The sequence below is a fragment of the Leishmania infantum genome, chromosome 24 (genome assembly GCF_000002875.2).
Source record: "Leishmania infantum JPCM5 genome chromosome 24".
Classification (NCBI taxonomy): domain Eukaryota; phylum Euglenozoa; class Kinetoplastea; order Trypanosomatida; family Trypanosomatidae; genus Leishmania; species Leishmania infantum.
In genome coordinates this window covers 223,466-248,888 of record NC_009408.2, presented here as the reverse complement: position 1 = coordinate 248,888, position 25,423 = coordinate 223,466, and the positions used below count along the sequence as shown (strand labels likewise).

Sequence of the window (25,423 nt, the reverse complement as noted above, 5' to 3'; positions counted from 1 at the left end):
AAAAAAGAAAACATTCTCATACACGTGCATACGAGCTGGATGAAGACAACACATCCTTTGAAGCGTAGACAGAGAGCTGGGCCAAAGTCTCGATGACTCCCCCAGGAGACGTACAAGGCACAGAAACATACACGCGAACACAATGGATAGAGGAAGAGGTGCGCACCAGATCATCCCCGAGCGGCGCGGGCTGTCTTTCTTTTTTCGTTCTGATGCGTGCTGCACAGGTGCGCCAGACTACATGTGCCAGAAGCCTTTTCCCTTTTATTCTCTGTTCCTCCTCCGTCCGCTCATCTCGCCACCTCAGCGACTCGCATATAGGCGTGCATGGACTTTATATGGAGTCGGTAGGGAAGATGCAGTTGTAGGGAGGGAGGGAGGGAGTGGGGTTTACGGTCTCTACTTGGGCTCGTGCGGAGCTGCTTTGATGGCTGCTTGCCGCACCTCGTCCTGGTTTTCGAGCGACTGGGGATCTGAGGAAGAGCTCGTCGCTCTCTCTTCAAACTTGTTGGACACGGCGTGGCGATCGGGCATTGCCACCTCCGTGAAGGCGTCCTCCGCTTTGGCAAAGGACACAACCCGGTTGCCCAACGAGGACAGGTCACAGACATCCTCCGTCGCCAGGCGGCCGAGGTCGCCGTCTTCGCGGTAACCGGCACCGCTTTCGCCGCTCTCGCCTTCCTCGTGGAAGCGCGGCGGCAGGCCGGCGCGCTTGCGGAACATGTTGTCGATCTGCTCCAGCGTGAGCCCCTTCGTCTCCACGGCGAAGAAGTAGACAAATATGCAGCCGAGGGCCATGAGACCGGAGATGATCGTGAAGGTGCCGCCGACGCCGATGGCGCCCATCAGGATCGGAAACACCTGCGACACGAGTACGTTGGCCCCCCAGTTCGCCATGGTCGCGACGGATGCCGCCGATGTCCGCAGGTGCGTAGGAAAGATCTCGCCCATGATCACCCACGGGATGCAGCCAATGCCAGGCGCGTACAAGGCGAGAAAGACGGCGAGCAGCGCCAAGAAAAGTCCGCCGCCAACGGAGTACGAGATGCGCGTGCCGATGAAGAAGCCAATTATGGCAATCACCACCAGCAGCACAAGGCAGCCAAAGACGGAGATGAGCAGCATGCGGCGGCGACCAAAGCGGTCGACCGTGAAGATGGCTACCGCCGTGAAGAGGGCATTCATGAAGGCGAGCGGGATGGACAGAACGACTGGCATGATGGCGTCTCGGAAGCCGGCGTCGTACAGGATCACAGAGCTGTAGTACATGATGGTGTTGATACCCGAAAACTGCTGAATGATCTGCAGCCCAGAGCTGAGCACCACGCGGAAGCGCATGTCGCGCGCCATCAGCGGGCGATAGTCGATGCTGACGGACGGCAGCTCATCGCCCTCCTGGAACTCGCAGAGGTCCACCTCGAACTTGTCCGCTACCGCCTTGGCGCGGTCCGCGTGGCCCTTCGAGAGAAGCCAGCGTGGGCTCTCCGGCAGGAAAAAGAGGAGGCAGAACGCCTGAACGACAGCCGGCAACGCGCCTATGCCGATCGCCACACGCCAACCGATGTTCTTGCTCGTGAAGACGACCATGATCGCGGTGAAACCGGCCGCAACAAACTGGCCACCTGTCAGAAACAGGTTGTTGAGAACGATGGTGGCGCCACGGTGCTTCGGCGATGTTACTTCCGCCAGGTACACTGGAATGGTGGCAGAGCTGATACCGATAGCCAAACCGACGATGACGCGCGACACGAGCACCACTTCCACATTTGGGGCAGCGCCCATAAGCACAGAGCCGATAACGAACAGGGCGTCCGCCACGGCGATGCATGGACGGCGACCAAAGGCGGCAGAGATGAAGCCAGAAATAAAGGCGCCAACGAAGGCACCAGCGATGGCAATGGCGACGATGAGGGCGTACTGCCACGAATGCTCGCTGAAGCCGAAGTGGTCCTTCATCTGGAACAGGGCAGCATTTATGACGCCCGTGTCATAGCCGAAGAGAAAACCGCCCAAGGCGGCACATAGCATGACAGATGCTCGCATCGTCGGCTTTGTTTTGAGCTTGTGCTCCGCAGGCTGCTTCCTTTTTGTTGTTGTTTGGCTTTCGTTCGCGGCACAGTACGTGCTAGTGCGTGAGCGTGCGATATATTTGCCTTACAGTTATATATATATATATATGCGTGTGCGTGCTCTGGTTGCGTATTCAATATGCGTGTTACGGGAGTGGGCGTCTGTACAAACTTCCTGAGAGAAGGCCACTGTTGCTCGTGTTGTGTGCTGTGCTGTGCTTGGTTCTGTTGTTTCTTCTTAGCTGCACGGGTACGCCAGCATGTGCGTGTATGCGGTAGCGATAGCGAGTGTGGCAGAGGCGTGTATGTATAGAAACGGCACCGATGGTGTTTCGAGAAAAGGTGGAAAGCATGACGTCGGTGCAAGTGGAGCGAGAAGAGAGAAAAAAGTGGGAAGAACACGGGTGAGCGCAGAATCAGCGGGAGGAGGGACAGCAGCAGCCGTAGCAACGTGCGAGATGCCTCTGCACAATGCGGTAAACCTAGCCAGGAGTTTCACAAGACCCGCTCCATGAAATGAGAGTGAGGTGGAGGAGAGCGTCGGGGTTGTCCCGCTCTCCCCACCCCTTCTCTCCCTCTTCGTTGCCTCTCTTCCTCTCTTCCTTTGGCACGTCCGTGTAGTTTGTCCGGAACTACCCGGGGGGGGGCACATCCGCTCAGGGAGAGTCGGGTGAGGGGAGGGGGAAGCGGCACCAAGGGAACGGAGGGATGATGGGCCAGTGGGAGGCAGAAGGAGGGAGGGTAGACAAGTATAGAAAGCCCCCTAAGGAACGCGCCTGCGCTCGTAGATTCGTTACATGCGACCGATAACGTAAAGGATGGAGTGTATGGGTGGGAGTTTCCTCTCCTTTTGAGGCGTACATTACAAGAGGTAGAAAGACGGAGAACTTTACCGAAGAACTGAACAACCGGTGGGTGACCGACACACACACTCACACACAAGTACATACCCGCCGTTTATGTACTGTGGCGTTCGCAGCTGCCTGCCTCTCTGTGTGTACGTGTGGTATATATATATATATATGTATGTGTATGTGTGTGTGTCAGCGAAGCACACATAGACCACAGCAGCACCAGGCGGTGATGCAGGGAGAACGCAATAGGAGGATACACGGAGAGGAGGGAGAGGAAGGGTGTGTGTGTGGGGGGGGTCACGGTAAGGCAAAGGAGGAGGAGAGGGATGTGACCGGGTGGCACGAAAAAGGGCAGCAAGTTCGGCCGCGCGACGAGGACTACGAGGCACGAAAAAAAAAGCAAGCGCAACGAAAACGTGCACGTGTGCCACCATCTATGAAAGAGGGCGGGGGGAGACGAACAAAGCGAGCCGCCGCCACCGCCGCTCCAAAACAAAAGGGAAGGGGGGGGTGGAGGGGGGGGGAGTGGAGGGTGGGAGGGTGGGAGGTACTGTAAAGGGCGAACGAAAGGAAACAAGCGAACAACAAGCACACACACACGAAGAGAGAGAGACGGAGGGAGCGAGAGCAGCACATGGGACGAGGAGAGCGTGCGGCTACGAGCGTGCAGTATGTTTGGTGAAGGGGAACGGAGAGGAAGGATGGAGGCCTGCGGCGTGTGCATGTGCGTGTGCGTGTGCACACGTGTGTGCGCCCATGTGACACAACGATCGAGGACGGCGAGACGTGAACACGGAATGGCAGATGTGAATGAATACTGCGACGCTAGTAGTAGTGGCGCTTGCGTAGCCACGCACGAGCGTGCAGGTGTCTAGAGAAAAGAATGTGATACGAAAGAGGAGAGTCAGAGTAGGGTCGGCGTTGCGCTCGGAGGAAATACGCCAGATGAAGAGCTCCACTGCCAGAGCCGCCCTCTCAAAGCGCCCGCCCTCCCTCCCTCACCCAACCGCCGCCGCGAAAGCCAGCGTATCGAAACAACAACGAAAAAAAATTTGCACTGTCTGTAAGTGTGTATGTGTGCGTGTATGCGTGCGTGCATCTAACGGGAGAGAAGAGGGTGAAGTAAAAGCAAACCGCAGCAAGAGCAAACTGAAACAGAAGGAAGGAATGAGACAGCACGACGGGAGCTCGACACGGTGTGCCCGCCCCACATGGAGTACGGGGGAGCACAAATACAAGCACACAACAAGCGAAGGGGATAGAGAGTCGGGGCAGACGTCTCATCCGCATAGAGCGGAAGTCAGCCGTCAGCCCCATTCGAAGCACTGCCATTGGAGCAGAGTCGTCCAATACGCATCCTCCAGAAGCCCTGCGGGTGTGGAGGTGGGTGGGAACATGGCACTGGATGTCACACAACCCGCGCGCTCTGCCGCACCGCGGCTACGTCTTCGCTGTCCATAGCCTCCTCGCGCGCTCGCTTCATGGACTCACGCCGTTTGCTTTGCGGCGTCTCTATGCGGTCACTCTCGTGGCCCTTCACTGACCGGCGGTGGCTGTCGAGGCTGGCAGAGCTCAACTGAAGCAAGGGAGCATCGCAAGGCTGCGAGAGAGGCGATGCGGAGCCATGCACGGGCAGCGGCGTATGTGGGCCTCCCGTGGAAAGCATCGCCCTCGATGCACGCACAACGGTGACATTAGGTGTTGGGGAGGCCTCGTTCGCCACTGCGGGGTGGTTGCAGCCGTCACAGTTGATCGACACAGCGATCTCCGGTGCAGGGTCGCTTGACGACGGGGTGCAGTGACGCTGGGAAGAGTGAGTACACGCAACCAGCGAGCCCAGCGGCGACGCGGCCGCGCAGCGCAAAGTCGGTGCGGCGCCACTACCAGATCCTGTCAGGCCGACGCTCGCGCAGACTTTGTGCGCCAGGTGAGTCACGGACGCATTAACATCCTGATTGCACAAAAACGGAGCGGCGCTGAGAATATCGTCGCCACCGTCCACACAAGACGTGAGGGCATCCTGTGGCTGCGAGCTACCCCGCTGGTTGCCGTTCTTATGACCAGCGTACCCCGTCCGCAGCGCAGACGTAGGGCAAGAGAAGCGCTGCGTGCGTGGCGTCTCATGGAGCGCGCGGCTGGTCGGTGTGCGTGATCGTGGCGTCGGTGCGCAGAGCGACTGCTGCGCCGACTGACAGACGGTGGCCACCGAGAGCGGAATCGGCAGCGGCATTATACGCGAACTCGACGCGTCTCTGCGGCCAGTGGAAGCGGGGCTGGTCGTTGGCTGCTGTTGCTGGCTGCTGCACGACGCGTCTGGTCGCTCAGCTACAGCGGCAGTAGTCACGCCCATCGTCAGCGCTACAGCGGAACAGGTACGGCTGCGCGAACAACCGCCAGGTGGTGGCTCGAGGAGGTGCACACACCGGCGTACACACGGCGAGTTTGAAGGCTGCACAATCCCGGTCGCCGTGGTGCTGCTCGCATTCCACGACGGCTGGAGGCGTACCGGGTAAAGCATTGGCGCCACCGCTGCACCTGCTTCTGAGCCTCTACTTACATCACGCGCCAGTGCCGGCATCAGCGCCGCCACCGCTTCACAGGCGCCGGCGCCGATGCTCTCCTGCGCTGCCGAGGTCGTAGGTGGCATCCCGATCCACCCCAGACCTACGCCGGAGTCGTCCAAAAACAAGCCGCTGCGGTCTGCCGCAACAGGCAACCCCGACGGCGACCTTGTGGCAACGCCGATGGGACGAATCGGCGACGGCTGTGGTGAGCATTCTTCGACCGCCCGCTGCCCCACAGGAGCCGGGGACGTCAAGAGTGAGTTCAAGCAGCTCTGCTGGCCGGCACTAGAGCCCCAGCTACGGCGGGTAAAGGGGTCCGTCTCTTCCGAAAAGCAAAGCGCGCGGCCCGAGAGGGCGGTCGGGCGCTGTCCGTGGTGCTGGCGCGGAGTGCTGCAGCGTCCTGCGTGGATGACACCCGTTGGGCCTGCAACGCCCACGGCGGCTGACGTAGATGTTCCGTTGCCGCCGCACCGGCCTACCATAAGGTTTTCGCGCTCAAAGGACGAGTTGGCTCGCAGGTTGCTTGCCGTAAAAGTGCTGCCGCTTGCCAGCTGTAGAACTGGCTGCGTGCGGCGCGGCAGGAAAGCGGCGGCCGGGTGCGGCACCAAGCACGCACTCGTGTCCGTCTCTGTGCTGAAAAGCTGAGTAGCTGCGACGGGGCTGAGGTCAAAGTCGACGTGCGAAGCACTGCGTTCGGTTCGAACACCTTTTACGCTTGAGTCACTGATGTTAAGGGCGCGTGAGACGGTGTTTCGGCTTGCAACGTCGACGGTTCGATGCATCGATCCCGAAAGGGATTGCGGCTGCTGCTGTGGGTCATTTGCACTCGTGGACGGGGATGGTGTGCTGCCAACGGCGGCGTTGCCAAAGAACGCCACTGCTCTGCAACCGCTGCTACTCCGTACTCTATTTTCCTTGTGCTGAAGCGGCTTCAGCAGCGGAGGCGCGGAGGGCCGCGTGGCGGGGCGAATTTCGCTCCAGTGCAGGTACGAACTCTCGCTCAGGAAAGAAGTCCCGGTGGTGTCGGAGCAGTGCTGCTGCGGCGGCTTCTTCGACGGTGTCTCCTTTTCTTCTTGGTCCTCGCAATCTCCTTCACGCCCCCATAGTGTAGTAGTGGCTCCATCGCTCCAGTGATTCACGTCTCGATGCTTGGATCTTGTTTCGGCAGCGGCCTCGCGCTCGGCTACAACGGTGAGGGCAGCGATTTCAGTGTCTGAAGCAGATGGAGGCGCAGGGCAGCCGTTCGCAGGAGGTTGCTGAGGCGCGCTTAGCTCTGAAGGAGTTGACTCCGTTGCTTTCAACGGGGTCCGAGAAATGCGACTAAAGCGAAGTTCGGGAATGTGTGTGAAAGATGCGTACTTGAGCGTCAATGGGATCCCGATCACATACGGCAGGCGATCGGTCGAGATTTGGCGCTCCGCATCGGCACAGCGCAAGGCGCTGTCGCGAATGGAGGCTAAAAACGAGTGGCGCAGAGCCTCCTTCGCCGTACAGCGCCGCGTCGGATCGAGACAGAGGAGGCGCTGCAATAAGTTCACAAATGCAGGCGATGCGGGAATTTCGTCGAAGAGTGCGGCGTGTTTGGTCGCCACCGGGAACGACTGAATGTCACTCCCCAAGGCATCTAAAATGCTCATGAGCACCTGCAGCTCACTACTGCCCGGGAACGGTCGCGTGCCGGTGACCATCTCATATAGGGTGCAGCCTAGCCCCCACAGGTCAACAGCAGCAAAGTTCTCGGAGACGACACTGCGCTTGCCCATGAGTTGCTCCGGGGATTTGTAGTGAAGTGTTCCACGAGTGTCGAAAAAGGCCACGTTGTCGGCGCAGCGAGTACTGTGAGCCGCGCTGAAATCCCCCAGTGCAGCTTTGACATACGATGCATTGTCATTTGCGCTTCGGATGGCCGGCGCAACCTCGTGACTAGATGCTTCCTTACTCGTGCAAAGTTTCGGATCGAAAGCCGACACGGCCGACGATTTTGGCAGTAGACGTGCCCTGAAGTCATCCCTTGGAAGGTAAATGCACGCCCATTCTTCTGGTTCTGTGAGACGCTTCAGCAAAATATTGCCAGGCTTGACGTCTCGGTGCGCTACAGCGTGAGAGTGCATCTCCTCTAGCGCGAGCAAGACAGAGTACGCAATGGCAGCACACACGCCCTCCTCGTGCAGGGTTGCGTTCCCTTCTCTCAGCTCCCGTCCAACGTCACTGTCCATCAACTCCATGGTAAAAAAGCTTGTGTTCTTCGACGTTGTGTAGCTGCCCAGAAACCGAACAATCTGTGGATGAGGCCCAAGGTAATTCAAAACCGATACTTCGTCCATCACTGGTGGCACCACCCTCTGCCTTGTGGCGTCGCCAGAAGAATTTTCTGCGCTGCAGTTTTCATGCTGCTGGGAAAGAGCTGCGGTTTGCGAAACGCTTTCCTCTCCGAGATCCAGTTCCCTTCGCTGAGACACAGGAACACAGTCGCCAGCTTCTAGCTGCTGCAACCCGCTTTCGCCTCTGCAGACAAAATGACTACCAAGTGACGAGACGAGCGTGTCTTGAGACAGGTGGCTTCTTGTCCGCTGCGATGACTGCGGAAGCCCTGAGCTTTTCGGGAGCATGCGGCTCCCCGTAGACCCGTTAGAATTGTACCTGCTATACTGTTTTTTGATGGCAACGTACTTGTCGGAGCCGCCTACGCGACCTAGGAATACCTGGCCACTTCCACCTTTCCCCAAAAGGAGGTTGCACACCTCAAAAGGAAATACGTTAGCAGGTTCATGGGTTTGAAGAATACCTGATGACTTCATCTACAATCTAGGTGAAAAGCTAAATAGAAATGGCATGCAAGTCTCTTCTGCAATCTATATGGAGAAGTAAGAGAAGCTGAGTTCAACATATCGTGAGTAGTGCAATAAACGGAGGGGTGACCAAGGACGAAAAAAAATATATATGCATCGGAGTAATAAGAGCCTGATAAGAATTGCTTCCATTGAAGCTGCCTGTTTTTTTTTCGTCCTAGTTCCAAGCAAAGCAGGGAAGAGATAGGGTAAAAAGCACACGCGTAGTGCTACATGAGCATACCTCAGGCAAAGGAATATCTGCCAGAGAGTGAGCGGACTGTACTGGAGTGCCGTGACGTTTTGTTGCTGAATCGGCCGGCATCTTGGTTCACAGAGAGCCCTGAAATGTTTCTTTTCTGCACTCTATTATTTGGCATCACGTTAGATCAGCATAGCAAGGTGCACAAGCTGTTATTGGATCGCGCTTGTGATACCTGAGGAGCGAAAACTACGGTACTGATCTCGGGAGACCACAGGAGTAAGATAGTGAATATCCAGCTCGCTGCACAGAAGTGAAGCAACATTATCTGCGTTATCACCAGTGCGCGTAATGCAGCTCGGCTTTCGGCGCTTTAGGCACTCAACAAATGCCATGAAGCTCTCGTCACTGGAGCAATTCGCAGCCATGGCTGCCGCAACCTCCCAATTCCAGATGTCTAAAAGCGGCATTTCTTTTGCGCGCTCTTTCTGAGCGAAAAAATGAGTGTTCTGCGACTGTCGAAGAAACCATGTGCACTCAATGATGGAGTCACGGGCGGTACGGTCCAAAAAAACAGCTGTCATCAGTGCGTTCAAGCGAGGGTTCGAGTGAGGCTCCGTCAGTGTTGTCCACAAAGCAAGCTGCTTGCTCCGCGAAGGTGTCTGTAGTACTGCCTCTCCGTCTTTACCCCCCTGGAGACGACACATCTGCGCCAGATAGGAGGCAACATTGGCGTCGATACCGCAACGGTCTGCCTTCGCTTTTGTCGGCGTAACCTCTGCGTCTGAGCATAATCGCACCAAATTGAGTGCCCATGCTTTCTGCGCGGCATCATTACTGAAAATATGTGAAAGCGCTTCATTCACGGCTGCAAAAGGGACGCCGCATTCAAGTGCACCGACACAAACGGGAGCGCAGTACATCACAGTAACGTGGTTAGAAGCGGAGGCGGCTGCGCGCAGCAATGCAAGAGATCGGTAGCCCATCCAACTCCGACTATACTTCTTCGCGCACGCTTCGCGCATTGCGTGACTCACCGCCACTACAGCAAACTCCACTGTCATTGCATTTTTCTTGAAGAGCGCCGCGGTCACAGAACATTCAACAGAGAGATGATTCCATATGACTCGCGCAGCGTCAGCGTAACGGCCAGCGCGGCAGAGCCGAAAAAGAAGCGCCGTGCACATCTTACAGAGCGTCGGGTCAACCGTATTCTTAGAGTGAAAGGACTGCAGGTAAACGCACGCCGTAGTAAACGGTGATATTTTCAATGCCGCAAATAGGTGCCGTTTCTTCAGCAAATTCGCGGCAGCATGACGGCGGACGCTGGGCTTTAAGTTGCGGAGAAGTCTTAAAATGCTCCTTCGAACAGTGCTGACAGAACGGCTGTCGCCCGTGATTGCGGGTTTTGCAGGGCCACACATGAGAGCAATGAGTAAACACTTCGCCTCAACAGCTTGCAGCGTCTTCGAGTTAGCAAGCAGTCGACCCATGATGCAACTCCATTTTGAGCATTGACCCAGTTTGTCGGAGTTGGGTTGAAAAAGGCCACGCGAAATCCAGTTCTTATGAATGTAACGCGCCTCTGCGGTGCTGAGAGCGAGGATGTCTAAGGTTGTGTAGTGGGAGGGGTGCAGAAGCTTGGGGGGCAAGTCGGGGCAGACTTGCTCGGTAAGCTTTGGATCCAGAAGCCTTTCCGCTGCCCACGCCTCAAGCAAGCGGTACAGCTGGTACGGTAGGCGGGCTGTCGTGGCCGAACTGACGCGGACACTTGCACACTTGTCCAAAATGACTAGCTTTTCCAACGTAGAAATTCCTTCTCCGCCATCGAGTCGACATGCGGCTTCGGCTGCGCAGACAAGGACGTCTGCGGTTGCCGTCGAGCCGAGGGGCGCAAAGAGCTTGTATTGAATGAATGGCGGGCAGGCATCGCTGTGTGTCAGCGACACCGCTTGCAAGGCAGATTTATGTGCCAGCTGCTGTTCTTGGAGGGCTGCACTCAGAATATCGATAAGCGCCTTCAGCGTCGAGGCATCTTTAACTTCTTCCAAGGTGCTAATTGTTCTGAAAAGCTCACGCTTCACCTTCTTGCGAACCACTCTTAGGTGCTTGGGCTTCTGGTACTTCCAGAAAGTTGTCAGCCTAAGTGCGTGTTGAGCTTCTCCTGCTTTGATCAAGACACAAAAGGCCTCCTGGGCATAGAGAAAGGGAAACCCCTCTGCACTTCGTAAGAGGGTATTACTTTCATCGGTGGCGCGTATTGGTGCCAATGCTGAGAGGGAGGAGTAGAGCGTGCTGCTCTGAAGGTGTGTGAGGTAGTCATTTCGTGAATCACGAAGAGCATCTGCTTTAGCGGAGAATAGCGAGTCTGCACTCTTTCCGGAATAGACGCGTGATATGCTGAGCTCTGTGGCCACCGCTTTTTGCAGCTTATTCAGAACAGGGAGTGCGGCCTTCTTGCCGGCGCGGTTGCTTATTTCAACGAGAGTGTTTTTCCACATTTTATTGACTGTGGAGTGCCCGTGATGAGAAGGGACGGAAAGCAGGCAGTAAATGGAGAGAAGAGTGGCATATCCAGAGCCGTATTTAAGAGCGTGCTCGGGAAACACCATAAGGTGCGTATAAAAAGGAGAGAGCATCCACACATGGCGTGGTTTCGAATTCCCTCTTTCAGATTTCATGGAAGACTCACTCGGGGTCGAAGAACTGAGGCCACCGTATGCTTCCAGCTGGGTGGGGAGTGCGGTGCTGCGCTTTCGTCCTTCGGCCGAAATGCGTTTGTTTTGGTCTTTTTCCATCACTGGCCTTCAGAGTAGGAGTAAAGGTTTAACTGAAACGCTCTTTGGGCTGCTTGCGGCAGGCTCCGCGCCGGCCCTTGGGCGCATGACGGGTGTTGGTGGCGTTCTTTTGGTGAGAAGGGGGGGGGCGGTGGCGGCTGCCAAAGGGTGTCCCTCTCCCCAGCGGCCAAGGGCCCGCTGGCTTTCGGGTGAGGGGGCAAGGGGGAAGTGGGGGGGGGGGGCTTGGCGCCCTGGGGAGGGGTGGAGCGGGGAGGGGGGGGAGGGTGGTTGAAGCCGGGGTGCTTTGGCAGGCGGGTTGTTTGGGCGGTGGCGGCCGCCGCCCCAGCGAGGCGCCGGGGTGATTTGAGCGCTTTTCATCCGCTCCTTTGCACGTTTTGCGGTGCTTGTGTGCTTTCGGGTGCTGCTTTTTTTTTGTTATCTGCCCGGACGGGAGGGGGAGAGGAAGGGCTGCAGAGCATACAAGCCACTTGCATCGAACAAAACACGCACCTGTGCGGAGGGAAAGGGCGGGGAGTGGGGGGTGGAGGGAAATGCGCCCAGTCCACTAAGTAGCAGCCGGACAACGCAGGAAATAAAATGCCGAGCTCATTTACGAGATGTGTGTCTTCTTTTCTCTGAGATCAACATACCGAAATGGAAGATATGACACTGCCACCGCGCAGGACACAAGAGAGGAGGAAAAGCAGACAGTGCAACGAAAAACGGAGGCGCATGCACGCTACACATCGAAAAGAGTGGTGGATTGCTAAGCGCCCATCAATGAGTGCCGCATGGGGGTAAGGTGGGGGGCTGGTTGGCCTCCGGCGCTGGGATGCTCTCCAAAGGCGTCGGGCTCAAGCGTGTCGGATCCGCCAGCTCGGTGTTCAGGCTAGGCTGCACAGCCAGAGGGGCTTGGCTGCAGTCGCTGGATGCGTTCTCGCCAGTTCGACCGTCACCCGTCGCAGTTTCCTCGCGGCGCAGCGATGACGGTCCACACGAGCATGGTACCATCGGCGCGTGTGCCGTCTTGTCGGCCGTCGACGGCGTACCAGCTTCCACTGCTGTTCGACTGTTGCTGCGACGCACTGGCGGCTCCGCCTCATCGCTGTCCAAGTCCAGCCGGAGCGCGGGTGCGACATTCTCATCATTGCCGCGCCGCCTTCCTGCAAAGGGGATGGGTGTCCGGCACCGCTCCCTTTGCGGAGGCGGGGAGTCGCTCATCGCGGCCGATGAGCTGGCGCGCCGGCACTGCTGATGCGCCGCGGCAGGCGAGCACCCCGTCGTCACAGCCCCACTGTTCGTGATGATGTTAGGCCGCTCTGGCGTCACAAAGGAAGGCGGGAGCTGGGGCCCTGGACTGTCCGTGGGCCGCGACGCTGTTGTTGCCGGGTCCAGATCTGGCGGGCTCACAGGCGAAGGAACATCGCCTTGCGCCGAAGACGTCTCGCTGCGCGACAGGCGCTGCTCAGGAGACTGTGGCATCAGCTCCGTTGCGGACGTTGGCGGGTCACCGCCCAGATGCGGCACGCGGGGCGCGTTCTGCAGCGCAGCCGTTGTTGGCATCGGTGTGGTGCCGTTTGCGTCTTGCACCTCGTTCGATACGGCGTCATGCCCGCTGTACTTGCGTTCCAACGCAACAGGCGTGGAGTGGGGCGACGGAGGAGAGGCTGAGGCGGACAGGAGCACGTGCGTGTGACCCCTCTCCTGCCTCGACGCCAGTGCTGAATCTGCGGCAGGATCGACGGCGCCGCTATCAGCAGCTACGGAGACCGCCTCCTTGTCATCATGGGCCTCAGGCTGTAGAAGCGAGAAGGATGAGGACGACGTCAAACTTGCCGACGGGGTGGAGAGGTACTTGCAAACCGCGTTTCCGCTGCCGGTTTTGCTCGAGAGGCCACATTGGTTCTTGAGAAGCTTCCACGCCGAGCTGTTCTTGCGCTTGATGCCCGCCGGTGATGCTTCTGCGGTGGCGGATGAGAGGGGTGCATCGCAGACCAGCGCACCGGTGATGTCACTGAATTCGTTACCGGGCTCCCTTTTTGGCTTCTGCTCCTTGATCGCGCTGCTGGTGGTGGTGGCCTGTGTTCTGTGTTTGTGCTTGACTGACGCGAAGTCGCCGCTCGTGTTGTTGCTCACCTCGCTTGACATATTCGCGACGCCAGTGCTGACGTCGCGCTCGCCTGCCATCATGCTGCTACTGCGCCGGGTGGCCTCCTCGGCTGATGGGTTCGGCGAGGTGGACAACAAAGTCGTAATGCAGCCGACCGGCATCGCATTCGATGTCGCAAGGAACGAAGAGTGCGGCTGTGCCGAGGAGCCGCCGTGGTCAGACAGCTCCTCGCTCATCGACTCCATAGATGAGCTGCAAATCATGCACAGCGGCTTCTTCGAGGACGCTTCTGCACCCTTGTCCCTCGAGTCGTTCTCGACATGATGCTGCTGCTCGAAACTTGCGCCTTGCTGCCGGCTGGTGGTGCTGCCCGACGGCGTCGCCTTTCGAGGGTTGACGATGCCGCGGTTGGGGGAGCTAATCATCGGCAAGTGCGACATGACGGGAGGCGACGGCTCCTCGCTCGTTTCGCTCTGGAGGACATTCTCTACGTCTATTTCGATCTCCGAGGCCTGCGGCGACCCGGTTGGCGCTACGCTGTACGACTGGCTTGTCGAGGCCCGCATGCGCGGCAGCACCACACGGTCTTCCCCGCCGCTGCTGAAGGCAATGCCGGGAGACGGCGGCGCCGGACTGTGGCCAGACGTGGTCTTGGCCGCGCGTTGAGACGCGGTCGACTTGCACGCGGACTCGCGCCGAGAAGACGGGGCTACTGAGGGCTGCTCCTCGATGGCCATCATGTGCGTGATGCTGCCCTTCTCGTCCGTGCTGCAGTACGTCTCGCGCCGGGTGATGGGTGGGCACACACTACCGGTGTCGGTCATCTCGTAGCCCGGCGGTGGCACAATATCGCACTCGGCGCTGTAGTGGGAGCCGCCGCCATCAACAGCTGCCACTGATGCCGAGGCACTATGCCCGTCTTGGGTGACCACAGAGAGCGGCTTGCTTTCGTCGATGTACCGCAGCGGCTGGCAGATGCTGGGGTGCAGATACCACTCGTGTGGCACCACCGATGTGGGCACCTCGCTGATGTTCGACGCCGGCGTCGGTGGCGCAGCCGCCTTGGGCGGTTCGTCGTCCATCATATGCTGCACCTTCGTCGCCAGCCGGCGTGGGATGACGCGGTCGCCGACGCGCGCGGCGCGGTTGCACCACGACGGGACCTGCAGCTTCTCTGTGGTGCTCAGCAGATCGCAGAACGCCTGGGCAAAGTGGTTGCAGTTGTGGTGCAGGATGTGGTAGTCGCTGCTGCGCCACTCGTTCTCCAGCCGGTGCAGGATGGTGTCCACCTGCATGGGTGACCGGGTGGTGTGGCCGATGCGGATGGTACGGTAAAGGGTGCCGGCGGCTTGCCCGGGATGCACGCAAAACAACCCGGAGGCGTTGGGGTTGTCCACCACCTCGCCGTAACCCCACTCGATGCCGTACACGACGACGCCTGTGTGGAAGACACCCATGCCCATCTTGGACAGCCTCTTGTTGCTCTCGATTAGGCTGTACACGTTGAGGGTAACGGGTACCTGCACCTCCGTGCGGCGCAGGCGTGGACTGTGGCCGCGCGAGAGGCCCATTGCCTCCAGGCTGCGCAACTGCGCCGCATTCTTGGAGGTGACACTGGAGGTGCCATCTGCCCCACAGCACCACAAGGCCATGTGTAGGTGCGAGATTCCTTGTATGCGGATGTGTATCGCTGTGCCATGCGCGTAGCTGTGATTATATGAGCCGACGCAAGGCCGCACACACGCACGCACGCACCCAAGAGAAGTCTATCGCAGGTACGTCCTGTCACACGCAAAAGACAATGAACAGGGAGGAGAGGGGCCGCCGCACGCAGACGATGACGACAGCAGCAGAAATGGAAGGGAATAAAGGCTAAAGGCGGGGAGGCGACGCGAGAAGGAGAGCAGAGAAACGAGAGAGAGCAGACCAGCACACAACTGCGACGACACAAGGCGTACGAGGGCGGGTCGTCGCGATGATGGTGAGACACCGTCGGCCCAACAGCGACAGCCGCAAACGCGCTCACACGAACCGGTGACACACACACACACACACACACACACACACACACACGAAAAGAAAAAGCACAGCGAGCGAATAGAGCAGGGAGCGACAGCAACGTGTGGGTGATGTGTGCGCGCGATTATGAGGGATTCCGGGGAGCGAGGGAGGATGGGAGGGTGTATGGGGGGTGTTGTTCCTGGTGAGAACAACGGGTTGCGTTAAGTAGCTTTTGCTATGGCGACCAAAAGACACTACCGGTTGATGACGAAGCGCCGGGGAGGAAGTGGTGGTGCACGAATCGCACAGGGAGCGAGGTCATCGAGGCATGGAGAGAGGGATATATAGGAAAGAGGGAGGATAGAAACGTGGAGCCACATGATTGGTGTGCACGCGTACGCATCGCTATATCTGTGCCATATCGGCGAGGGAAGGGGGAGGGGATGAAGAAGTGGTAGCGGATCATGCGATCCGAACACAAGCAAAGGGCAGTGGATACGGGTATGTTCGTGCACACAAAGAGAGCGAGGAGGAGGAGGATGGCGTCGTTGCTGCAGCGGAGGGGTGAGGCAACTCCCAGTCTACCCTCCACCGGCGCTTAGACAATAAGCGCGTCTGCCTCTGCTCCGTTTCGCACCGTCGCACCGTCGCACCTCCTTCCCCCTTTCCGTCTCTCGCTCCTGCACAGCACTTCCACGTTTTCTGGTGTGTGCCGCTCCTCCTCTTCTCTTTCGATTTGTTACTTGTTTCTGCCATTATCCACGTCGTTGCCTGGGCTGCGGTGTTTTACATGGCAGCATGGCGGTGTGTTTATGGGGTTGGGTGGGGGAGGGGAGGGCAGGAGGGGGCGCGCAAGTGCACCGCACATACCGCACCCGCCCACTTCACGCACCCCACACCGCCCATACACACACGCCGCACTGCAACCATACATATAAACACACATGCACGATCCATCGCACACACACCCGCGCTCATCAACGTTGGGGTGCGCATACCGGCGAATCACGCCTCCCCTGCCCCTACCCCTCGACCTCCAGCACTACACCAACAAGTAAGAAATAGCTGAGGAAGCCACGTAAGAAAGGAAGAGGAGCGCGCCGCGTACCGATTTCGCCGTCTCTCTCTCTCTCTCCCTTCCTCTGCAGGCGCTTGACACCCCTCCCCCAAGACCATCTGAGAGCGAAAGGGAGGGAAGAAGCTAGGGAGGGAGGCGTGGATCACGGTGCACGGTAGGCGAGAGGGAGTACGATGAACGGTCGTGGGCGGGGAGGGGGGTGTAATAGTGAAAACATAACAAAAATAAAACGCAAGCGAGACGCTGTTTGAAGTGCCGGTTACCTGTGGACCACGCGCGGGTATGTGTTGGTGGCCAATGAGAGTGAGACACACACCCACACAGGCAGGCACAGAGAGGGAGGAGGGGGACAAGGCAATTGCCGTGCTACACCGGGAGAACACCAAAACTAACCTCCTCTTCCTCCTTCCCTCACGATAAAAGAAAAGCGAGCGATGCAGACAAGGGTGCAGAGGATCCATCATCTTGGGCCAATGTATGAAGGTGTGTCTCTCTGTGCGCGCATGTGAAGGTTGCCCTCCTGTTACTCTTTGTTTGGCCTGCGACGGTGTGACGGTGTGAGTGCGCGCGTGTGCACTGCTGTAAGATACATCAAGAACGAAAAGCGCCACGCTAGAACCAAGCACGCGACCTCAGTCGGGCGAAAGAAAAGTGAAACAAAGACGAGGGTACGTATACCACGTCGGTTTTGCCTTTTATGCTTGTTGTGCTCCCCTTCCTCCGCTGTTAGCCCTCCTCCATATCTTCTCGCTCTCCGGTGCTTACCTCCCCAATCCCATCATCATCGCCGTGCACTTACGCTTGAAGTGAGCGTCTTGGAGAGGTCCTCCTCATCGCGCAGCATCGACCCGATGCCGTTCAGCATCGCCAAGATCTCGTTCATGTCGTCTCGCTGCTTCATCAGCAGTACCCGAACCCGCGCCACGTACTCGTCGACCGAGTCGGATTCCTCAAAAGACTGGATCGCCGTGATCTCCTCCTTGATGCCGGTCATCTTGGAGTCGATGTGCCGGCGGTGCAGCGCAATGAGCTTATCCTCCGCCTTTGCAATCTCCTCGACAACGTAGGCGTGCACTTTGCGCACCTGCCGCTCTTCCTCCCGCTGCATCACGCCGCCGCCTTCCGCGGCGCGCGGGTAGTGGCAGCAGTCATCGTCGATGTCGTCGTCGTCGTCGTCGGACTCCAGGGCGGCGATGTGGTTCTGCACAATCGTCGCGATTTTCGGGTCTTTCACCTTCACCACGGCTGCGGCCGGCGGGGGCGTACCGCCGCTACGGCCTACCGACGGCTGCCGACCGCGAGGCTTGGCGGCGTTTCTCGGCGCCGCACCTGCCGCGACCCCGTCACTCTCGCCGCCGTAGCCGCCATTCTCGGACGGGGACACGTCAGGTGATGGGTCGGAGGCGAAGTCTGACACCCATTCCGGGCGGTTCTTCGCAGGAATCGCCTCGAAGGGCTTTCGGCGCGGTGCAGCGGGCCGGCGACCTGGCGGGCTGCCGGCCACTTGCTCAATTTTTGCACCACCACCGATGCCGCCGCCGCCAAGGTCCTTCACCCGCTGGGTGTAGCGCAACGTGTTGAGCGTGTTCACACAGTGCTGCGAGGACGGCGAAATGGTGGAGATCATGGTGGTGCGGCTGTTGCCGGTGAAGGAGTCTCGCAGCACCTCGGTCAAGATAGACCCCCGAAATGGAACGTGACTCTTGCCCATCCCGAGGGCCCGAATGCACTCTTTCAGAGCCAGGAGAGACTTGTTGATCTCCGCACCCTCCATTCGCGTCTTGCGGTCGCAGTCGAACGTGTCGGCGCCGCGCTCGTTACCCGCCAAGTCGATGAAGGAAATACGACCAATCGTCTTGGGCGCACGCCGTGCGTTGGCGCTCCGCGTTTCTCGCACCTCCACCTGCAGCACGGCGTGGGAGCGGCTACTTTCGGCGTTGGCGCTTGTCTGACCCGCCGCACGGTATGCACTGCCCGCTGTAATCACGTCGAAGATCTCCTGGATGTCCGTCACCTGATGCTCGCTCAGCCCGCAAATGTTGATCACCTTGTCCGCATCCTCGCGAGCGAAAAGGCGCTTTCGGTTGTTCAGGAGATCAAATATTTTCCGGCCGTAGATTTCGTAGAAAGAGACGTAGACGACGGCGTCGATGTCGTTGGCGCGTGCGAAGATCTCACGCGCCGCAATGGCATACAGCCCTGGCTCTTTCTGCGAACCCAGCATGGTGTACGTCTTGCCCGATCCGGTTTGCCCGTAGGCAAAGCACGTGGCATTACCGTAGTTGAATACGGTATCGATGAGTGGCAGACAGCAACGCTGGTACACGCCGGCGTTGTTGCAGGTCTCCCCGAACACCTCATCGAAAGTAAAGGTGTGCCGGTCCGTGTAGGGTGAGAGGTCGTACTTTATCTTCGGCTCATTCACGATGCACCGCGGCGTTGGCGTCTCGACGATGTCCAGCTCCGGGTCCGCGATGGGACGCTTGCGCACCGCTACACAGATACGGCTGCTCATGATATCGACGCAAGGGCCTGATGGCAAGCGTTTTCTTGGTGGTGGTGGTGGTGGTGGATCGAGCGGCGAGAAAAACGAAAGGAGGGAAGGAGGTGGATGGGAGCGAATAGTGCTAATAATAATAGAGCCGCACACCAACCGTACGGGGCGTATAAGCTTGGGATATGCGCGCGCGTGTGTATGCGTGTGCGTAATAGGCGTTCGGTATCGACGTGTGATGATATATATATGTATGTGTATGCGGGAGCGCGATGAGGAGTGAGGGAGGAGGGGGGGGAGTGGAGGCGAGGCGCGAGTCTGCTCGTTATGCGTGCGCGCTCTCTCTCTGCCCCTCTTTCTGCGATCGTGTGGGTCTCTCTGTCGCTGTTCCCTTTCTAACTTCTGTGGATGTGTGGGACTTGTACTCTAAACAAAGAGAGGGGATTTTTTTTTGGAGGGGGATCAACGAGCTGATGATGGCAGTTGTTGTGTGTGTGCACGAAGATGAGGTGCCGACACCGACACGGCTGCTGCTATCGTGTGAAGATCAAGGTTGCCCCCTCCAGCAACAACGAAAAGTTGACCACTCCAGCTTGAGGCTCTGCGCGAACAGCAGCACACACGCGAAGAGGGGTGAGTGTGGGTCGGGGGCTGGGAGAGAGGGAGGAAGAAGAGGCCCTTGTGGTAGCGGACGCAGAGGTGGCGGAGGGGGGGGGGCGGAGATGTGAGCGGAAGGAAAATTGCTGACTTGCCCACAGAAGAGACGTTCTGCAGTGTGGGTGGCATGAGCTGATCGTTTTGTGCACAGTCCTGCGAAGCCCGTCGCATCAGTGCCTCTATGCATGTATGTGTGTGTGATGTGCCGTCGTTCGACCAGCCACCGACATCATTATGTGGTTACATCCGCACACGCACACACGCAGAGAGAGACTCGGCAATACAAAAGAAAAGACACATACGTGATACTTTATCCTGTGAGGGCATTGTCTGGCCCAGCGCCCCATGAGGCGGAGATGAGGAGGAGTGGAAGGGGAGCGCCCTCTCCCCCAACGTTCAACGTTTCGCCTTTACGCCCTATTCGGTGCGAGCGCGCTTCCAGCTGCGATCTTGCACCTGCGCTGTCATCTTAGTTTTCGCCTTTGCTGTTCCCTTGCTTATATATGTTACATTATTTTCCAACTCTGTAAGCACACGCGCGCACACCTCTCCTGCAGTGCCGCGATGCTCACAGAAAGGGCGAGGAGAGGAAGAGGGCGATGCTGACAGTCGAAGAGATACCAAAACCGTACACACGACGCAACATGAAAAAGGGGAGGTGTGCGTGTGTGTGTGTATGTAGTGGTAGTGGCGGGGCTGGCGGCGACTGGAGAAACATCGCTACGGTCCCAGATGCCTGAAAGACACACCGATACACACACACACACACACACACAATACACAGGTAGGTGCATTAGGCAGGAAATGATGGAGCTGCACATGCGTATGTGCATGTGTGCCATGGGCTAAACAGACGTGGTGCCGTTCATGGTCAAGGATGGGAGGACGGATGCATGATTACGTAGGCGGAGGGGTAGGTGGGTGGGTGCGATAGGGAGTAGCGATGTGTAATGGAGAGGCGGGCGGCCACCTCCCCCTCTACCTTTCTTCAGCCCTGCTCGCCACACATACGCATAAATAAATGAATATATATATATATATATATTTACACTCACACTCGGGAAGATGCCACACGCCCTCCTCTTCCACCTCCCTCTTGACTTCACTACGGCCGCAGCTCAGCACTGCCAAGCAATCACAACCGTCATCGAGAGATCAAGGCAGACACAGAGGCAACCGCAGACGTCAAGTACCCTACGAGAAGAGCATGAGGAAGGCGAGCATCAGCGCGAACAGGCCAATGGCCTCCGTCAGGGCGAAGCCGAGAATGGCGTAGTTGAAGAGCATCTTGGTCAGGTTGGGCTGGCGAGCGCAGCCTATCAGCAGGCAGCCAAAGATGGCACCGATACCCAAGCCAACACCACCGAGGGCGATGGCGGCGAGACCGGTGCCGACGTAGTGCAGACCCTGGACGGAGAGGGCGACAGTGGAGGCCTGGCGAGGGGCAACCACGAGCGCACTGGAGGCGGCCGCCGCGCGACGGGCGACGGGCTGAGCAATGGCACGGCGCATCATCTTGAACGGTTAAGGGTTTAGTTGGGGGTATTGATGAACAAGTGACACGCGAGCAAGAGCCAAAGGCGGAGAGAGAGAGAGAGCTGCGAACCGCAGGAGGGCAGGTATGATGCTGCGTAGATTCTAATCAACTTTGGGGAGGCGAGCGCAGAGCATTGGCGCGTGTGTGTGTGTGTGAAGTTTGTGATGCGCCACGCATAGGTTTCGAGGAAGACAAGCGAGTAGCCAAGGGCATGGAGGAGAAGGGGAAAGGGTGTGCGAGACAGACGCAAGCAACAACAACTGCGGACTACTTTCCCTCCAAGAGGAAGGGTGGGGGTGGGGGCGGGGAGCCCTGCATCAGAGGCGGTCTGCGCCAACGCAGAGGCGGCGATACGAACACGCTTCACTTCCCCTTGATGTCTCTCGTTTTTTTTGCCTGCAATCGTTGGTGCCTGAGGCATGTTACAGCGCTTGCAGGCAGGCAACTCACAGAGAAAAGAAAGAGCGCGTGGAAGAGAGAAGAGGAGGAGGAGGGGGAGGGGTGCACCTACCGTGGCGGCCAAATATTGCGTATTTCAGCGTCTGCAGCTGCGGCTGCGGCCGGGTGCTGCTGGCAGAGACTCGGCTCATATTTATCATGTGGCTTATTCTCCCTCACTTATTCTCACGCTCTTAGTAAGTGTGCGTGCGCGTGCGCGCTGCAGTACAACGGTTGCCGGATGATGCACGTGGTGTGGGCTGGCGCAAAGAGCATACATACACAGATCCCCTCACACGGAAAGGATGACGCACGAAGAGCTAGACAGTGAGAGTGAGTGGTACAGACAGTCCATAGACACACACCACCACCATCACGATGACACTTACTCTCAAGCGACGACTCACTACGAGTCACAACGGAGGGGAGCGGGGGGCAGGGGGGGGGACGGGCAGCACATATTCATCCTCTGCCGCCGTCGCCCCCTCTCACTGCCCACTTATACACAGAACACACATACACACATACGCGCACGCGAAATAAAAACTCGTAAGAGCTTAATCGATGGAGGTCAAACACACGCACAGCTGCAAATTTGCGCACGGAGAGCGAGGCGACGCGCATCATGTGGTGACGGTGGCGGCATCTCAGCAGCAGGTGGCCATGTACATGCATATGCTTGGTAGAGGGAGGAGGGGGGAGGAGGAGAAAGCGATGATATCCTGCACTAAAGCGGCACCCTCGCACGCACACACAGGCAGGTAGGCGGGCAGGCAAGCCCAGCGGTGCGCAATCGCAGAAGCTCTTCCTACGCCCGACGCCGCCGTCCACGAACGTCGAACATGCCTCGCGACACTTCCTGGAAGGGGTTGACGCCTTCAAACGGATCCGGCGCCTTCTCCTTAGACTTGACCTTCTTCACCTTGCCGCGGTCCATCTCCATCTCCCACATGGGATCACGGATGCGCTGCTGGAACTTGGGTGCAGATGCCGGTCGTCGCACCGTCTCAGGGGTGTTGAGCACCTTGCGCTGATGCAGTGCTTGCACGGCGTTCCGGCCAACCCGAAAGTTTGGGCTCTTCCGCTGCTGCTGCGGCGCCGTCGTGTCGGTGGACGCACCACCGTCGGCGCCGTCCTTCAACACGCGCTTCATCGACTTAATGATGCCACCATACAGTGAAACCTTGGCCAGCTTGAGCGGCGCCTCGCCGTCCGCCGGTGCGTCGTGCTCGTCATCTCGCCGTGAGGGTTGTGGCGCCACGTCTGCCTCGATGTGGCTGTCCTGCACTGTGCATCCGTTCAGCTGTGCCGGCAGCCGGAGTACATATGCGCGGTCCTGCTTTTCGTCGTCGCTGTTGCTGTCCGAGTCCGTTGGAAGCGCCTCTTGCATGCGCTTGAAGGTCTGCGCCCGGGCAGACTTGCTCGACGACAAAGACGTGGGCTCGACGGCGTGACCCTCGTCATCGCTGTCGCCAGAAGTGTTGGACAGGAGTTGCGGCTTCTCTGCAGCCGTCGCAGACGAGGAAGAGCGACACCCGTTTAAACTGCCCGCCTGCCGTTGCACAGCGCGGCGTTTCTCCAGTAGTACCTGCACCTCCGACTCGCTCAGCTCTTGCCCAACAGCGCCGTCCTCTTCCACTGCTGTCATCGCGCCGAGCTTGGAGGCGGCGGAGGAAGACACAGAGGCCGGTGCGCTGCCGCGGATGTTGTGCTGCTGCTGATGCGGCGGCTGCATCATCTCAGCGGCGACCGTGGGCTTTCGGGAGTAGAAGAGCATGTACACCTGTGCCTGTTGCAGCTGGTCCTCCGAAAGACGACTAACATGGCTGTCGTTGAACTCGTACCACATGCCATTAGGGGCCTTGGCCAGGGTGTAGTAGTGGCCGTAGTCAATGGAACGTCCCTCGTGAACGCATACGGCGTTGAGCTCGTACTGGCAATCGGCTCTCTTCGTTGTCGCTGGGGAGGACATACCATTGTGCGGCTGCAGGTGATTCGGCGGCGGCGGCGGCGATGACGACGACGACAGTAGGGTGCAGTAGCGGGTAATGTCCAGCTCTAGCGGGAACAGCACGTGCTTGTTAATTTTGCTGCCGGAGGGAGTAAAGCGCTTCACGTGGATGACGAACACGGGCGGCGGGACGTGGATGCTTAGCTTTTTCTTCGCGCGCACACCGACCTGGCGTGGAGACAGGTAAGAGCGGCCATCGAGTTCCTCGACCGCGCAGAACTTGTCAAGGCAGTGCTGCAGCGTGTGCCCCGCTAACTCCACCGAGAGAATCGTAAAGGGGTCGTAGGTGTTGGAGCACAGGGTCTGAGGGTCAAGGCCGTGCCGTGAGGCACGCTGTGCCCGCTTCCCCTCTGCTTGCTTTGCCTCCATCTTGAGATCCATCGCCTCCTGCTGCTTGCCGGCGCGCAGCAGCTGCTGAATCTCTTCCTGGCGCGACCACGTCACCTGTGAGAGCAGGTAGCCGCCGCAGATGCGGTGAAGCGCGGTGGTGTGCGCCACCCGTGGGTGCACCTTCTTGGAGCCGACAAGGCGGTGCAGCAGGGATTTCTGACACGAAAAGAGAAGTTGCACCGCAAACTCATGCGCGTCGCTCTGCCGCCCAATGGAGAAGTGCTTTGAGAGCAGACGGAGGTTGCTCATGATCTGCCCAGGTCGGTACGCACCGCCGCCGCCGGTTCGGCCCTGCTGTGGCGCGTGCTGCATCTTGCGAAACGTCTCGGCAAGGGCGAAGGCAAAGTCGAAGGGGGCACCAAGCTGGCTGTCTGCTGAGCGAAACGTGTTCATGAAGTACTGTGCCACCGCCGGGGTATGGGCCAGTGCTTGCAGCACGCTGTTCGCGAAGCACGTGTTGCCAAGATTCATGAGCCCCAGTCCAACAGGTGTGATGGCCTGCCAGCACAAGTGTAGGCTGCCGCGAAACTGCGCGTCGGAGCACAGCTGTGTCGCCTTGTCGACGCGCTGCGGATCATCGTCGTCGTCATCGTCGCTGTCCGAGTATCTGCGGGGCGCCTCCCCCTGGTCGCCGTCGTCTGCGTCGCTGCTGTTGTGTTCGACACCCTGCCGCTGCGTGCACATCGCATCGCGGAGCTGACGTGTGTGCTGCGGGTTGAGGACAACGGCGCTACGGGGGTATTCCACGACGTGCGGTTTCCGATAGCGCTCAAACTCGATCTTGCGGAACAAGATCTCCTTCCCGGCGAACCCGAGCGATCGATTATGTGCGACGTCCATGCTGTGTGTAGTGGCTGAACGGCACGCAGCGTGTATGACGTTGAAGCTGCCGAAGAAGGCGGAAGCGGCGGAGGGGGAGGGGGAAGGAAGGAAGGAAGAGACCAAGAGCAAGAGCGTGGCGTCAGTGCTCAGCAGACAGCTTTCGAGGGCAACGGCCGAAAGGCGAACACCAGCTTCCCCCAATGCAAGGAGGACGTCTGGGGAGTGCGGGTCGCGCATACACGACCGTTTCCTGCCGCCTCGTGCACTCGCCTCCCTTTGACGCATGCGTCATGACAAACGCCCGTCAAACGTATACGATGAAGGGGGCGGTAGGTAAAAGGAAACGGTGACGAGCAAGCGCATCAGCAGCCACAACAGACCCACGCGAGTAGGACAGCACTGCCAGTCCAGCCCCTTGCCCAGCGCAGCCCCATCACATACACATACAGAGGGGCTCCAGGACACAGCCGGCTACAGCGCTGCCATGAGCTCAGACCATTTTTTTATGTGAGTTGTTGCCAACAGAGATGGAACACAGGCTCCACGTACCAGCTCTGCATCGTGTACCCGTCCATCTCCTCCCCCCTCTCA

At 58.7% G+C, this 25,423-nt stretch overlaps 7 protein-coding genes across 7 annotated transcripts; all 7 read right to left on the bottom strand.

The window, feature by feature from the left end:
• Nucleotides 1-399: 399 nt before the first annotated feature.
• LINJ_24_0690 (myo-inositol/proton symporter (MIT)) lies at nucleotides 400-2,043 on the bottom strand (the record flags this gene model as incomplete). Its single annotated transcript, XM_001465860.1, has 1 exon — nucleotides 400-2,043. One exon carries the CDS (start codon nucleotides 2,041-2,043, stop codon nucleotides 400-402), a length of 1,644 nt encoding a protein of 547 aa, XP_001465897.1.
• A 2,288-nt stretch (nucleotides 2,044-4,331) lies between these two features.
• LINJ_24_0680 (putative protein kinase) lies at nucleotides 4,332-7,811 on the bottom strand (the record flags this gene model as incomplete). Its single annotated transcript, XM_001465859.2, has 1 exon — nucleotides 4,332-7,811. One exon carries the CDS (start codon nucleotides 7,809-7,811, stop codon nucleotides 4,332-4,334), a length of 3,480 nt encoding a protein of 1,159 aa, XP_001465896.2.
• A 918-nt stretch (nucleotides 7,812-8,729) lies between these two features.
• LINJ_24_0670 (conserved hypothetical protein) lies at nucleotides 8,730-11,018 on the bottom strand (the record flags this gene model as incomplete). Its single annotated transcript, XM_001465858.1, has 1 exon — nucleotides 8,730-11,018. The coding sequence occupies one exon, from the start codon at nucleotides 11,016-11,018 to the stop codon at nucleotides 8,730-8,732; it is 2,289 nt and encodes a 762-aa protein (XP_001465895.1).
• Nucleotides 11,019-12,071: 1,053 nt separating this feature from the next.
• LINJ_24_0660 (conserved hypothetical protein) lies at nucleotides 12,072-14,975 on the bottom strand (the record flags this gene model as incomplete). The annotated part of the gene is made up of 1 exon (XM_001465857.1): nucleotides 12,072-14,975. One exon carries the CDS (start codon nucleotides 14,973-14,975, stop codon nucleotides 12,072-12,074), a length of 2,904 nt encoding a protein of 967 aa, XP_001465894.1.
• Nucleotides 14,976-17,264: 2,289 nt separating this feature from the next.
• On the bottom strand, nucleotides 17,265-18,998 carry LINJ_24_0650 (putative MCAK-like kinesin; the record flags this gene model as incomplete). The annotated part of the gene is made up of 1 exon (XM_001465856.1): nucleotides 17,265-18,998. One exon carries the CDS (start codon nucleotides 18,996-18,998, stop codon nucleotides 17,265-17,267), a length of 1,734 nt encoding a protein of 577 aa, XP_001465893.1.
• A 1,830-nt stretch (nucleotides 18,999-20,828) lies between these two features.
• Nucleotides 20,829-21,149, bottom strand: LINJ_24_0640 (putative ATPase subunit 9; the record flags this gene model as incomplete). Its single annotated transcript, XM_001465855.1, has 1 exon — nucleotides 20,829-21,149. The coding sequence occupies one exon, from the start codon at nucleotides 21,147-21,149 to the stop codon at nucleotides 20,829-20,831; it is 321 nt and encodes a 106-aa protein (XP_001465892.1).
• Nucleotides 21,150-22,417: 1,268 nt separating this feature from the next.
• LINJ_24_0630 (putative cysteine peptidase, Clan CA, family C19) lies at nucleotides 22,418-24,850 on the bottom strand (the record flags this gene model as incomplete). The annotated part of the gene is made up of 1 exon (XM_001465854.2): nucleotides 22,418-24,850. One exon carries the CDS (start codon nucleotides 24,848-24,850, stop codon nucleotides 22,418-22,420), a length of 2,433 nt encoding a protein of 810 aa, XP_001465891.2.
• Nucleotides 24,851-25,423: the final 573 nt, after the last annotated feature.